Raw genomic sequence first — 14,737 nt, forward strand, 5'->3', positions numbered from 1 at the left:
TATAGGTATACCCGGCGCAATCGCAATAAGCCGTCCAAGTACTACCACCCAAACATAAAGCTCGCCATCCGAGTATTGACATCGTCATAGGGAGCAACAGATCGTAAACGCCCAGCGCGATCGAGAGCAAACCCTTCGCATCGCTAAACGATTGCGGAAGCTCCCCGATGAGGTGCGCGACGAGATCTACGGATATCTCGTTAGCGATCCCAACAAGGCATGGAAAAAATCCGAGTTCAAGGGTATTGGTACAGCATCCGACGAGCAGTTCGTCATATCAGAGTATAAGATCTTTTCCCCGTCTTACGTAACCATTGAGGTCGCATGCGAAGCAGCAGAACGCTACTACGCCATCAACAAGTTTAAAGTCAAATCTACATCAGCCCTGGAAAACGGATTTGATGACCCAGAATGTCATCACAGGAGAGGCCTGCCATCCTTGTTGGAATTGCTCAAAGAAGATTTCTTTGGCCTGGGTATCCTGCCGCACAAGTTCATTCGGCATCTGCGCATCCAGATTGATGTCGGTGACTTGTGTCAGGACCTGAACATAGATTTCAAGGAGTACAATTACTACGCTGATAAAGACGATGATGAATACGATGATGAAGACGATGAGGAAGATGATGAGGAAGACGACGAGGAAGACAACAACAAAGACAAAAATAAAGACGACTACAAAAACGACCACAGAAAGTACTTCAAAATCGACTATGATGACGAATACTACAACAACCATCGCGAGGACACCAAAAAGGCAGCCCGGAGAGAAAGGCTGCAACTCGACAAACTATACGAGGACCTCGAATCTGCGTTCTCGCTCCTGACCAATAAGGAAAAGCTGGACATTCGCTTCTATATCGAGCCCAAGGAGCCACGAGGTTATACTCAAAAGAGTGAGATAATCAGTGACATGGAAGAGGGGCATAGTCGTGATTTGGTATACTTCTTGGACATTGAACGTGGTGTTCTCAATGTACTAGAAGCAATCAGAAAGTCCGTTTATGATCTCAAACATGCCGGAGCTTCTGTCGCTATTTTTCGGGGCGTGAGAGTTTTGATGGACTTTTCGGACATGGATGGATTTCCGACCTTCGACGTATTTGGTCACACCGCAGAAGAATGGGAAAAGGTATGCATGTCTTCATTCTTGAGACAACCATATGCTGACAATCACGGAAAGGAGAAGGAAGAGCACACTCGCCAGTGGGGACAATATCAACCCCATAGAAACTATATTGAGCGAAGCATGCTTGTCTTGTCTGGTAAGCTATGTGACGTGTTTCTCAAGAATCTCCCACAGTTCAGGCAGCGGTGGGGCTATGAAGAATATTTGGATTCAGTCATGTTCGATGAACGAGATTTACGCCGGCACATGGATGACGACTCTTAAAATGAATGGGATACGGTGAAGAACGAGTGACATGATCAAACAGTGTCTTCCGGATCTCGGATTCCTGGATGTATGGAAAAGGGATCGAAAGCGAGACAAGACCGGAGAAAAGGTGCGCAATAAGCGCCGATGGTCTGTCGCGGCTTGCTTTCACTGGAACAACTACAGGCAGTAGTCGATGAGAGTGACGTTCGACTTCAAGATACAGAGAAAAAAAAAGAATGGTGGTTTATATTTCCGCTGACTGGCCCCGGTCATTTGACTTGTCGCCGCGTGTTGGGTGCGTAAGAATTTGGACTTGTACGGTCCTGTTCTACTCTATGATGCTGTAGTATACGGCGGGTACGGAATCTCTCCTCGCACAACCTCCATTCAGATTATGACTGCGCCTAGAGGAGCTTGGCTACTGTGGGGTGCATATAAGTCGTTCAGTCTTTCTGGCTCCCCTACTCTCCCCACTACCCTTTAAAACATCTTACCTCTTCTTAGAAGATAAGACACAACAGGCATATGTTTTCTGGTGTCCTTCGTTCCCCAAAACACTACGCTGATCTTTACCTGAAAATCGCATGCATAGCAGCACGCGATGTGGTAAAACCATCAAAAAGATGCACGATCCATGTTTCTCTTTTGCCAGCTCGGAAGATCCAGAGCCTTGAATACACTTCAAAAGCTCGGATCTCTTACAAAGAGTCACTAAGACGAAGTACGCAGAGCCATGTCTAGTCCGCTCGCGCATCTAGACATTCAAAAACCCGGATCACGAATGCTATGGAAAAAGACTTGCTGGAATCTCCTTGAACCTACTTTCTTGCCTGGATGTTCTAGTAGCTGTACTCCCATTCTTCAACAGACTTTCACACTCCGAGATACCAAAATTCTTGACCGCAGCGACATGGAGAGCTTTTGCCTTTAGGGGTACGTTTCAAAGATGAAGAAATCACAGACATGGGTCTTTGCTGCCTCTTCGCTCTCTATAATTTCAGTATTCAAAACTTCGGAGAAGAGTACCTCACTCTTCTCGTACATTTTCGGTATTTCCATGCGCGAAACCTGCCAGCTTCACTCTGCAGCCGTACAGTTCCAGGAAGATTATACAAAGTCACTTTTTCATGATCTCTCCGTCTTTTGCACGTCCATGATCACATCCTGTTTTACCAAAAACCTTCGCAGGTCATTTACATGGAGAAGCCTGCCTCTTCTCGAAACAGAACTCGATATATTAGAAACTCCAGAACCTCTTCTCATGTTCAAAGATCAAGCTGCGATCAGGTATGAGAAGCGAGCTGTAAGCATCAACGTGGTATCAACATTACCACAAGAAGGCTGCATGTGTGGCGCTTGCTTTCCGTCCTCAGTTCCCACTGATAGATCACTCGGTACATAAGAGTGTCTTCGCTACGCTGTTCTCCTTTCTACCAGTAATCTCATTTCAGTCTCCTTTTTCTAAAGTTTAACCCAATCCCTGTATGGAGAAAGCTTCTGTTCTTCCAAAATACACTAAATGCGGCTATAATGTCTCCCTACGCCGCACCTCACAAAGGACGTATTTATGTCCTTTATGCCGGAAACTTTCTGGTGGAAGTTTAGGTCACATCCAAACAACGCGACTCACAATCGATGTGTGACAGTCGCGGCAAGGCACACACAACCGTTCCTAGCCTGACATTCTGTACATCAAAAACTGGAAAGGTCATGGGTATGGCGGCGTCATCGCTCTTGGAGAAAGATTGCAACTGCAGAGATAAAAACAGCAATATTAGATCATATGTGCAGCTGTCTTCTTGGCTCTTCTATAAATTGTCCTCTTCGGCGGCTGTATCCTTCTTCGTTCTACACCCGGCCTTTTTCTCTTGTTTCACTAAAAGCGGACAGATCAAGGCGATGGATTGTCTTGCCTACTCTTCAATATACAATAGAGAGGTTATATGTGTTCACCTTGCTCATTTGCAACCTCAACGTCATAACCACGATCTGGACGACGGTATTTTCTTTCTAAAAAGCTACCTGTACATTCAAAAACGTCGAATGGGAACAGACATGTGCGCGGTGCTATCGCACATATCTACTACAGAACCTCCCAAGACGGCACCTCTCCTCTTCTCCACAATCGATATCCGACTCTTCTTTTCGAAACCATATCAAGCCAGGGCTATGAAGACCGCGTCTCTTCTTCCAAAAAGCTTTTATCTTCCTACAGTGGAGCTTGCGCCTAATCTTCAAAACGACGGTAGCAAACACTATGTGTGTTTCTGCACTCTCAAACATGGATAGGACAGTGACATGGCCGTTGCTTCTCGTCCATGGGATTCACAAGTGAATAGAACCGACGACAACGTAGAGTCGGTTTTATGTGACCGTCACGCCGTGGCTCTATATAAAACCTTCGTCTGCGACTGGTGTACTCTTTCTACTGCACTCAACTTCCTTCTTCCATTTCCAAACAATGAACAGAAACATGACATGGAGATTGCGCCTGTTGCTCCAGAAAACAGAAATCTCGCAAACCTATGTCTCTTTCCCGGATCACAACAACAAACTTCGATGCGCTAGAAATTCGCTACTACTGGACATACGAGAGCGCCGCCCCCGCGACCACTGCATATAAAACATCTTCCACTGGCCGACTACTCTTCCTTCTACATCTCTCTTTCTTCCTTCTCCCAAACACAAAGGTTTTCGCGTATGGAGACCGCGTCTCTTTCTCCAGTAAAAACCACGACCAAGTTTCTAATGTTCTGGGCCTTTTCCCCGACTCTCGAAAAGACCAACGACCTTTTAAAGCATTACGCACTCTACCATAAGTAACAGCAACAGTAACGATGAGTGAGCGCCTTCCTCTTGCAACTCCTATAATACCTTCCACCAGCAGACCTCCATCCTCATTTATCCATTCTCTACCCCCATCTTCCTCAAAAACAAAACACTACGGCTTTTTACCATGGAGAGCGCGCCGTCTTCCAAACTGTCATGAGACCTCCCCGATGCGTCCGCCCTGGCCCCTTACTCTCCTTCCAATCTTTAAAATAAAGAAGGTCCAATTTATGACCAGAAGCTTCGCGCCGAGTTTGACATGGCGAAATCCAACTTCAAAATGGCACCCGTAAATACGCATGTGTCAAAAAATCGGCGCGTCCGTAACATGTTCGTCTCCGCTGTCTTGTAGCTTTGCTATCGACAGGATGGAGAGCGGGAGCGAGAGCAGAAAGAAGAGTGAAGATGGGTTATAAAATCGAAGACCTCGATTCTATGTTCTTCTCCCTCTTCTCTTCTCTTCTTTTCCACAACAATATGGATGTTTTCTCCAAAAACTCTGAAAGAGGACGCATGCTGCGTCGAGCAACGAAAAGCGAAACGAAATTTGTGTATGGTCCGACGGACGTCGGTGTCGGACATCTGCCCACGGTGAACGAATTCACAGCTGTAGTTTCCAAAAACAACGCAATCCTAGCAAATGACCTGGGACGAAGGAACGTGACAACACTCTGCCATCATTCTTCTGCGTGATTCCTAGGAGTGTGTAATAAATAGAATCATCCCATCTCACACCAACCAACCAACCAACCAACCAACCAACCAGCAACACCACCCATTCACGTATCAACACTTCCATCAAAACTCCACCCATGATGCCGTAAACATAACAACAACACCAAAAACGCCATATCGCTATGCATGATCACACCACACCTCAGAACCCATCCCCATCCAGCCATTCACAGCCTCCCCACCCCCACTCTCGCTCCCCAATCCCCACGATTAAACCTCTTCAAATCACACCCCGCCCTCCTAAACCTCTTCATCTCCCACTCCTTCTTCTTCTCAAACTCTTCGCCCGCTAGCCTCTTTCTTATTTGCGACTTGTCACCACCACCAATACCACCACCAGCCGTGACAGCATCGTGCAAAACCGCCGCATCTTCCCAACTATACGAAAACTCTTCAAAAAACGGATGCCGTTGGTTGTCGAGTCGAATCGCCGAAAACGGGTTCTTGTGTGAGAATTTGAGGGCAAGGTCGTCGGGAGTCTCTGTTTCTCCTCCCCCTACTGCAGCTGTTGTCGTAATCGAATTGACCTGCAGACCATGTCCATTCCGTTTCGACGTCACGGTAACAAACGGATCAACGTCGTCGTCGTCACCACCATTCGTACCAAGCTTCCCCCCCTCCTTTCCAAACGGATCCGGTATCCCAGGCGACGTCGGCGTCGGGGTATGCGTACCGCCAAAGACGCGTTTGGGCGCTGTATCGAGTCTCGCGAGGCCCTTGATACCAAACGCATTATTCCCTTTACCACTCCTCGTCCGCGCATGTCCACGTCTCCCAGCCATCTTATCGCCCGGTCCCGGTCCCGCAATCCAATCTCCCTCTTCCTCCTCCCCATCCCGCTCTCCCCTCCTCTTCCTATTCTCCTCATCCTCACTCGCCGCCCGCCGCACCTTCGGTCCCACAGACGTCATCTTCCCCCTCTCCCTCTCCTTTTCCTTGCCCTTCGCCTTCCCCTCGTCCCCCTCTTCCTCATCGTCCCCCCTCCTCTGCGCCTCCCCAACCCTCTCCACCAACTCCCTTGGCACCCCCGCATGAATCCCCGTCATCAACCTCGCGCGCCTACAATACCCCTCCCAATCCTCCATGACCATTTTCCCCGCCTCCTCATTCAACGCACTCGCAGGATTCGGCTGAATCAAAAGACAAGAAATCGTAACCAGCACATCGCGCAACCTCAAACTACTACTCCAGTCCCGTTTCAGCGTCTCGACACACACAGCGCCGCTCGCTTCGTCGATATTCGGGTGCCATAGGCGCGTGCGGAAGTGGGCCGTGGGCGGCGCGGAGGGGTACGTGGGCGGGATGGAGAGGTGAAGGCGCCAGACGCCGCCTGAATACGGGGTGCCGATGGGGCCGGCGAGGAGGACGTCGAGCGATGTGAGGTCGCTGGTGTCTTCGGCGCCGGGCGGGAAGAGGTAGTTGGGTGGGAGGCCGGCGGTGTGGAGGGAGCTGTGGTCGGCGGCGAGGCGACGCAGTGACTTTGAGTTCTGGGTGCGTGATTTGTTAGGGGAGTGGACACGAGACGGGATGGGATAGGTGGGAGTTTTACCATGGTGGTGTGCGCGGCCTGTGTATGTCTAGGAGGAGCGCGGTTGTGTAGGTGAGAGAGGGAACAAGGCGTGCATTGCGCTGTTGTTACAGAGTTTCTGACGTCGTGGGAGGATTGAGCACTGACGAGTCAGTCTTGCGGCGGTTGCCATGCACACGCGCTTGTGCATCGCGACGCCCCGCCATTCGCCAGCATCAGAGCGCGTCTTAGCGCGTCATTTCCACTTTCGGCCTCACCCATCAACCTCACGTCTTGGTGGGTCCGCACAAGAGAACTGATAACCACAATCGAGACTTCAAACAGCCACTCTTCATCCAGACATCTTGGTCTCGATCGTATTTGACTAGCCGCTACAGCCATCGATCCAAAAAAAAAAACGACCTCTCCACATGCAAGTCCCATATATTCTTACATCCATCATTCCCCTCACAAAAGAACGCCACGCTATAACACCCAACACACACACACACACACCGCCCCTACAAAATATCCATTCCATCCTCCATCTCCACAAACGGAAACCTCCCACTCTCAATTGCCGCCACCCGATCCAACTCCTCCGCATACTCCCTCCTCAGCGTCTCGAGCGTCACAATCCGTCTCTTGAGCATCTTCTTGCCCTGTCCAATCCCCCAATTCAGTCTCCCTCCTGCTGCACCACCACCACTACCCACACTCTCAATGCTCTGCTCCGCCAATATATACGCATCCTCCTTGCTCACCGCCGACAGCGTGTTAATAATCATGAGGTAGATCTGCGTCAGGCTTTCATCGGCCGGGTCGTGGATCTTGCTGCTCGTCGTCTTGAGACGCTGCAGCCGCTCATGCAGGATCGATGCTGCGCCGCGGAAGTTGTTGCGGCTGATGCGGAAGGAGTAGAGAATTTGGTGGTAGGGCGGTCCGGAAGCGAGGTTGAGTGTCTTTTGGCAGAGAGAGGTGAGGATGGTGTCGACGGTGTCGGAGAGGCCGACAAAGGGGAAGCTGAGGAGCGTGGGCGTTTGCGAGGCCGTGACCATGGTTGTGATGAGGGTTTGGAGATCAGAGGTTTTCCTGTGAGAACGGAAGAGTCAGTATATCGAGTCGAACAAGGTAAAAACGGGGTTTGACGTACAGGGCTGTATCGCTATGCCTGATCAACGCAGAGTACGCATCGTGGAACCTAGCTGTTTGTATCGAAGCAGTGAAGAGCCGTTGGAGCAGGTCCGTCTTGAGCTCCTCGTCTTCCTGACCCATCAAACACCGCAGTCCGAGTTTGGCAAAGTCTGCGACGTAGGAGTATGCCTTGGCCTTCTCGAATAGCCCAATGACGTGACTATAGTAGTGTGCCAGACCTTCAGAAAACGAGTTTCGCTCCACTTCTGACACGAGACCTGCTGTGTCTTCTTCCGCAACATCAAACATTGGACCGAGGGCTGTACAGGTTAGTGGTCCGTAGGCAAACCCGCGTGCAGTAGACTTACCCATCGTATATGCAGGCTTCTGGAAGCATAGAGAGGCGAGCGCGTTGTCACCCAGCGCAAGGTGCATGCGCCCCTTGAGATACGAGGCCCAGTGGCCTTCTGGAAGGAACTTGGAAAAGTCCATGGCGAGGTCGTACTCTTGCTGTGCCAAGAGGAATCCCATAATATCCTCCACGACATTTTCAAAGTCGTGTTCCCGGAAGATGAAGGACAACCAGCCGCGACTCCAGTGTGTGAGCAGATCCGCCTTGGTGTCCATTGGTAGCAAGACCTCAAATGCGCGCAGACCGTAGATGCCCTCGAGGACCGTTTGGGTGATGGGCAACTTCTGCGTCTTGTACGTCTCGCCCAGCATGCGGTACAGTTGCTCTGATGCTTGACCTGTCATAGACTGGTGGGCCCACACTGTGCGGGCTAACCAAGACACCACCATGCAATCCTTGTATCGAAGCAAAAGCTCTGCAAAGACCTCGGATGCATCCCACTCTTCATGTGTCTCTCCCTCCAGCTCGATGAACATGAACAACAACAACACAAGCAAGTCCAACAAGGCATTGTGGTCATTTTCAAGCGTCTCCTTGGACACTGTAGACAGCGCACTCAGCCCATATCTTGCGGTTTGCTTTCTCGGCTGAGGCCTGCCGTCGTGTTCATAGTCTAGTTTTTTGATAGCTCGGAGGAAGGTCTCCGTACCTAAATCCTTGACTTGCATACCGAGCTCTTCAACCAGAACCGTGACATCCTCGTCAGTCACATGTTGGGAGAGTTCGCTGTTGACCTCGATCCATTCCATGCGATCCAAGATGGTAATGTTCCGGCTCTGTAGTAGATCCATCTCCATATGGCGCTGTACTTGTTGCTGGACAAAGGACGGCAGCCGTTGACGGAAGGACGCTGCGGCGTTCAGGAGACGCGCCACGTCGCGAGATTCTGAAGTATCCAGGGTTTGCCGTAGGGGTTTGCTCAACACGCGCTGACTCGAAATGGCAGCTGCGTTGAGTGTAGTGACTTCCGACTCGCTGCAATTTCTAATCGCAGAGAGGTGGTCGCTCAAGACGAGCCACGGCCGGTCGGTAGCCCGATCGTAAACAAGTGATAGCGACTCTCCCCTTCGCTTGTGTAGATCCTTCACCAGACTCCAGTAAGCCTGCCACTCTGCTGTTATGACTTTGCTGACATCTTCGGTTTGCGGACTGTGTTCGACGGCGAGCGTCACAATAGTGGCGCTCAGACGCTCTTTCAAGCTGCCCCGATTTGACGAGCGACTCAACCGCACCCGCTCTGAACCCCTCTTGTAGATGGCCAGTGCCGTCTCCAACGTCGCGATTGTAAACCGTCCGGGGTAGAACAGGAAGTCGATCCATTGATCAGAGATCTCCTCGTCCGGCTCCAACTCGCGCTCGCTAGGGTTCGCAGGATTGCTCTTTAGTGTCTCGACAGTCAGCGGCCCTGAGTCAACAGACACCCAGTCGTTCTTCCAAGTCTGTGTTCGTTGGTCGGCAAAATCGGTGAGGTCGAATTTCAGCGAGTAGACTTTACTGCTCGGTCCTGACCTAGCGCGTATCCAGATCTCCGAGCCCCTCCATCCAGGCCCTGGGACTACATGGAATTCCTCTAGTGTCCATACGGTCGTGTTCATGAGTTCGTCGATCGGCGGAATGAGTTCCGAGTCCTGCGCAGCGTCAAAGAGCCCGTGGTCCTGGTCGTCCGCGTCCCGCACGCCCCAGAACTTGAATTGGTGTTGCTTCGGAGAGTACGTGACGATGTGGTACTCCGCCCCTCCTAGCCCCCCGAGACCGTCGACAACAGTCATGAGCATTGACTGCGAAGGTCCAATGGAATATGAAGCCTGCGACTTTTCCAGTGCGAAGTCATTCGCACCGAGGAGGTCAATGTGAGCCCCTGGCTTGCCCGACGCAATGTTCCACGCCCTTATCGAGTGATCCAGACATACTGAGAGGATGTGTTGCTTGTCTGGCGAAATCGCGACCGCAGCGGCGGCTGACACAGCAAAGTCTGCGTTTTCGAACCGGACCGTGGGCTGTGCTTTCCATGACAGAAGACCGCGGACCGACCAGTTGCTCTGCTGGTACCGCGCTCCGTCCCACGTGTTGTTGGCCTTTTCCCAGAGCAGACGGCAGATGGCTCCATCGTCGAGCGTTACAAGCAGCTCCTCTGCGCTTTCGGCGACCAGCCTGTAGGGTATGCGCCCGCTGAAGAGGGCCGGCTCGAACCTCTTACACCACATCTCGGGCTCTATCTCCGAGGCTGCGGGGGTAGAGAAGAAGTCGCGGTGTAGCGTCATGGTATAGAGCTCGTTGTTGGTCGTGACTACAAACACGGTCAAGGCATCTCGATCAGTGGGCTCAGCGAAAGCGACGCAAAAGGGTCGAATCGCGGCAGGGAACTGGAAGAGGAGCGTGAGGTTGGCCTCGAACTTGTCGGCAAAGTCGTGGTCCAGGTCGGTCGACTGTATCTCCAGCATCTTTCTGTTGTCCAGCACCCGCCAGAGGAAGCTGCGCGGGTATGCGTGGTGTTGCCGAAAGTACATGGACCCATCTGTGGCGAGATGGCGCCTCGTAAAGGCCTCCTCGTCTTTGTCTGCATAGTGCTCTGTAATCAGACTGCGCTTGACGGTGCCTCGTACCCCAAACGGAGCGTATGTTGGTATCGAAAATACGACGGTCGAGCCAGGATAGGCGGGTTCAATGTTCAGTCGCGCCTCTTTGTAGAGACATGTGCCTCCGTTTTGAACCATGGCGATCGCATGCGAAAGGGTCCCGGCTGTCGTCGCAGGAGTTGGGGGATTGCGGCGCGCGTCAGGTTGGAGTTGCGGCGGTCGGCGCGGAGGTGGAGCTCACAAAAACAGTCGTCGCGATGCATGCGCGAAGCTGTCTGGCGCACGGACGCGGCTTTGTCCTTCACCGCAGATCACCCTGATGTTTCTTGCAGGGGGGTTTACATTGCAGAGCACGCCGGATAGGTCGACAACAACAATGCGCTTTTAATCAACTTGTGTATTAGGATATCATACGGATTGCATAAACATAAATCGTCCAAGACCAAACACATCTAGATCATGCCCGCCCATAACGCCCTGCACCGGCAATGCGAATCGTGGCCAAACCCCTCCATCGGCCTCATCACCTGTTGGCTCTCTCCTCGAGATCCTTCTCCTTGGGATCGCCAATGCCGTCTTCGTTGATGGCGAACAAGCAATCGCTCTCTGGCAGACATGGACTGTCGTAAATCTTGCAAACACGCGTCTCTCCCCTGCCCTTCCTCAAGCTGAGGCGAGTCGTACTTGCGTGCGCAATAATGTTTCCTCCGATAGGTTTCTTCGGGTCTGGGTTGAACATGGCGCTTGGCCCGCCGTCCACTTGTGCGACGACTTGGTTTGTGATTACAACAGCAATACCAAACTCATCCGCAAGCCGTTGCAGCGTGCGCATAAACTTTGCCAAATGTGTTTGCCTAGCCGAAAGCTCTCCACGTCCTGCAAAATCCGTTCGATATAGTGCCGTCGCAGAGTCGACGACGAGCAGCGAGAACCGTGTCTCCGTCATCATCTGGGCTGCCTGGTTGAGAAGCTCCAGCTGGTGATCGGAGTTGTATGCGCGCGCATAAGCAACATTGTCTAGAACCTCTTCGCCCGAAAGTCCGAATCGATTTGCGACAGCCAGACATCGTACTGGTCGAAAAGTGCCCTCGGTGTCAATGTACAGACATTTGCCCTCACCACCGCCCATGTCGAACGGCAGCTGGCAGGTAACAGCCAATGTATGACAAATCTGACTCTTTCCCGTTCGGAACTCGCCAAAGATCTCGGTGATGGAGCCAGTCTCAATGCCGCCTGCCAGAAGAGTGTCTAGTTGCTTCGAGCCGGTCGTGATCGAGATCAATTCGCTGCGGCGCGAGTGCATCTCGGTAGCCGTGGTGAAGCCCATAGGGACGAGTTTGGAGGCTATTGACGTAAGCAACAGGCGACATAGTGGCTACGTTGCTACTCACCCTCTGCAAGTAGCTTTGAGGCCTTTTGTTCTGAAATTCCCTTTATTTGCTCGAGCGCTCGCCGTGGCCTGTCTGCTGTTAGTGGCGGGGCCAATCTAAATGTAGTGACAGACATACGTATAGGCGATCGACTCTACAGTGTTGAAGCCGCCCTCAACAATCAACTTGATATCGCGTGCAGTCAGTCCGTTGACTCCCTGAAATCTTGTCAGTGTCTGCTGCGCGCACAAAGTCAAAGACAGCCTACCTCGAGCGCAGACACCGGAGTGGGGGCACCAGGGCCACCCATGGTGCTATCATCGAATTGCTCTTCTTCAGCACTCATCTTGGCGGATATGAGACGGCAAAAAGGTGTGAATTGGTATCTATACTGGAGTCGAGTGTGCAGTGTGCAAGAAAGAGGGAAGAGTGGCGAGCGGGCATCTAGATTAGGCGCGTCTCGCTAGCGCCAAACGCGTCCTCACATGACGCTGATAAATCGCCACAAGGCAGGCGCGCAGGCTCCCACGGTCATGTCCGACGTTACTCCGCAACACCAAGGACGCTTCACGCACTGACGCTTCGACTACATGTGTTGTCATGTGTTCATTTCTATCTATTGCATGGTATCATTGTACGTAAAGATATCGGTCCACATCAAAAGACCTACTCGTCATCGCCAAAGAAGACCTTGACCGGCAGCCAAGCGTCACCACAGACCTTGAAGCGCTCAGGCAGCGAGCTAATCTCCTTCATCTCCTCGTCAGTCAGCTCCCAGCCATCAAGCTGGAAGTTGCCCTGGATGCGGGATGCTGTGACGGACTTGGGGATGACGCTGGAGCCACGCTGCAGGCCCCACATGAGCAGGACTTGCTGGACAGACTTGCCCTTGTTGTCGGCGAGCTGCTTGAGCTTCTCGTTCTTGTAGAGAGGAGAGTCGGTTGATCCGAGGCAGGAGTAGGCGGTGGCGTGGATGCCCTTCTCCTTGCAGTAATCGAGGAGCTTAGGCCTGGTCTCACTGTTAGTTCACACGCACATGGGTAAGCTGCCAACATTTGACTTACGAGGGGTTGTTGGGGTGGAGCTCGATCTGGTTGACGGCGGGCGTGATCTTGGTGCGAGAGTCGGCAAACAGCTTCTCGAGGTTCTTGATGGCGAAGTTGGAAACACCAATGTTCTTCACGCGGCCAGACTCGGGGAGCTTCTGCATCTCAGCCCAGGTGTCCTTGAAGTCCCAGTCAGGGTAGTGCTTCTTGAGATCATCGGGGTCGGTGGAAGAAGGCCAGTGCTGTCGCCGTGTCAGTGTTTAGTTCGTTCAGAGCGTGTACCCCAATGTCGAGCAGCTTACCATGAGGTAAAGGTCAACGTAGTCAAGACCGAGGCTGTTCAGAGAGCTGGTAATGCCCTCTTCGACGCGCTTGTGCCATGGGTTGTCGAGCTTGGTGGTAACCCAGATCTCCTCACGGGGTACACCAGAGTCCTTGATACCCTCGCCAACCTCCTTCTCGTTGCCGTAGGCAAGCGCAGTGTCAATGTGGCGGTATCCTCCCTGGAGGGCAGCCTTGACGGCCTCGCGAACCTCACCAGGCTTGGACTGCCATGTGCCGAGACCGACAGCAGGGATCTTTGCGCCAGTGTTGAGCGTGAAGTGCTCCTTGGTCCAGTTCTTGGGTGCCATTCTTGCGAGAGTACGAATCATAAATTGTAGGGTAAAGTTTGGGATGTAGGAGATTGGGAAAAGGGCAGGAATCGCAAACTTTTGAATGGTGATCTGGAGGGGCGGTGCCGACGCGTTGTGTACCCCTCCTACGTCAGGGCCATCCTTCACCCATCGCGACGGTATCTGTACCGAGCAACTTTAAGCACCGGCACAAAACGTCCACGTATCAGGACGCGATTTGCCCGCGGGCGAGGTTAAACAGGTGGGGTTATCCACATGGCACTAGAGCGCAAAAGGAAGTCGGAACGGTCTACTTTTCTTCTGCCGTTTCTGCCGTTGACATTCCCGCTTCCATTGCACCGCCATCAGCAACCTGCGCTAGCCGTATAAGTGTGGATCGCAATGTCTTCAGGATTCGTCAGTGGCGGCACAGCTGGCGAGGAAGTGGAACGCGATGATGAATGGAAGAGGGCCCAGCAAGAGATTGAGGACGCGAGACGCGCGAAAGCCGACCTAGCGAAGCAGCAAGACGGGAAGAGTCTTTTCGACGTCTTGCAAGCCAACAAAGACAAGAAGCAGGCTGAGTTTGAGGAGAAGGCGCGGTACAAACTGCACGTCGCTCTGGACGATGAAGAAGCCGACTACCTGGACTCGATCATGGAAAAGAAGCGCCAAGAGGAAGCCAACGTGAAAAAGGAGACTTTTGAACAATTGGATTTGTTCCGCAGACAGCGCGAAGAAGCCGAGAGGAAGGCTCGAGGTCTCGAAGAAGAGAGTACAGAAGCGCCTCAAGGGGATGATGTTGGTCAATGGGCGGCAGTTGGACGAAAGAGGAAGAAGGGCACTGAAGCCGGTCTGCTAAAGGGCGTAAAGCTCAGGAAATCGAGCTCCGTGTCGGAAGAGAAGACTACTACCGACGACGCAAAGGCGACGAAGCAGTCTGCGTCGGACGTCAAAACGAACACACCTTCTACCACAGGCAGCGGTAACGGCGGAAAGAGTACTGCGACACCATCCGTGAACGCGACAAAACCACCAGCAGGGCCACCATCCTCCAAACCCGTAAACACGCTTTCGCTCGGGTTAGGCTATGCATCTTCGGACGATGAACACTGAGTCTTGCCTGAAGGCTAGAT

General features: G+C 52.3%; 5 protein-coding genes across 5 annotated transcripts; 1 reads left to right on the top strand and 4 right to left on the bottom strand.

Moving 5' to 3' along the window:
* Positions 1-5,109: 5,109 nt before the first annotated feature.
* ACET3X_009540 (uncharacterized protein) lies at positions 5,110-6,599 on the bottom strand (the record flags this gene model as incomplete). The annotated part of the gene is made up of 2 exons (XM_069456076.1): positions 6,492-6,599; positions 5,110-6,429 (listed from the first exon to the last, which is right to left on the bottom strand). The coding sequence occupies exons 1-2, from the start codon at positions 6,492-6,494 to the stop codon at positions 5,110-5,112; spliced, it is 1,323 nt and encodes a 440-aa protein (XP_069302373.1). The 5' UTR covers positions 6,495-6,599.
* Positions 6,600-6,784: 185 nt separating this feature from the next.
* ACET3X_009541 (uncharacterized protein) lies at positions 6,785-10,796 on the bottom strand. The gene is made up of 3 exons (XM_069456087.1): positions 7,952-10,796; positions 7,603-7,903; positions 6,785-7,541 (listed from the first exon to the last, which is right to left on the bottom strand). Exons 1-3 carry the CDS (start codon positions 10,707-10,709, stop codon positions 6,971-6,973), a joined length of 3,630 nt encoding a protein of 1,209 aa, XP_069302374.1. The 5' UTR covers positions 10,710-10,796; the 3' UTR covers positions 6,785-6,970.
* A 155-nt stretch (positions 10,797-10,951) lies between these two features.
* On the bottom strand, positions 10,952-12,359 carry ACET3X_009542 (uncharacterized protein). The gene is made up of 4 exons (XM_069456098.1): positions 12,210-12,359; positions 12,080-12,159; positions 11,963-12,030; positions 10,952-11,915 (listed from the first exon to the last, which is right to left on the bottom strand). Exons 1-4 carry the CDS (start codon positions 12,285-12,287, stop codon positions 11,095-11,097), a joined length of 1,047 nt encoding a protein of 348 aa, XP_069302375.1. The 5' UTR covers positions 12,288-12,359; the 3' UTR covers positions 10,952-11,094.
* Positions 12,360-12,529: 170 nt separating this feature from the next.
* On the bottom strand, positions 12,530-13,733 carry ACET3X_009543 (uncharacterized protein). Its single transcript, XM_069456109.1, has 3 exons — positions 13,290-13,733; positions 13,006-13,229; positions 12,530-12,950 (listed from the first exon to the last, which is right to left on the bottom strand). The coding sequence occupies exons 1-3, from the start codon at positions 13,638-13,640 to the stop codon at positions 12,608-12,610; spliced, it is 918 nt and encodes a 305-aa protein (XP_069302376.1). The 5' UTR covers positions 13,641-13,733; the 3' UTR covers positions 12,530-12,607.
* Positions 13,734-14,003: 270 nt separating this feature from the next.
* ACET3X_009544 (uncharacterized protein) lies at positions 14,004-14,717 on the top strand (the record flags this gene model as incomplete). Its single annotated transcript, XM_069456120.1, has 1 exon — positions 14,004-14,717. The coding sequence occupies one exon, from the start codon at positions 14,004-14,006 to the stop codon at positions 14,715-14,717; it is 714 nt and encodes a 237-aa protein (XP_069302377.1).
* Positions 14,718-14,737: the final 20 nt, after the last annotated feature.

The sequence above is a fragment of the Alternaria dauci genome, chromosome 10, assembly GCF_042100115.1.
Source record: "Alternaria dauci strain A2016 chromosome 10, whole genome shotgun sequence".
Lineage (NCBI taxonomy): Eukaryota > Fungi > Ascomycota > Dothideomycetes > Pleosporales > Pleosporaceae > Alternaria > Alternaria dauci.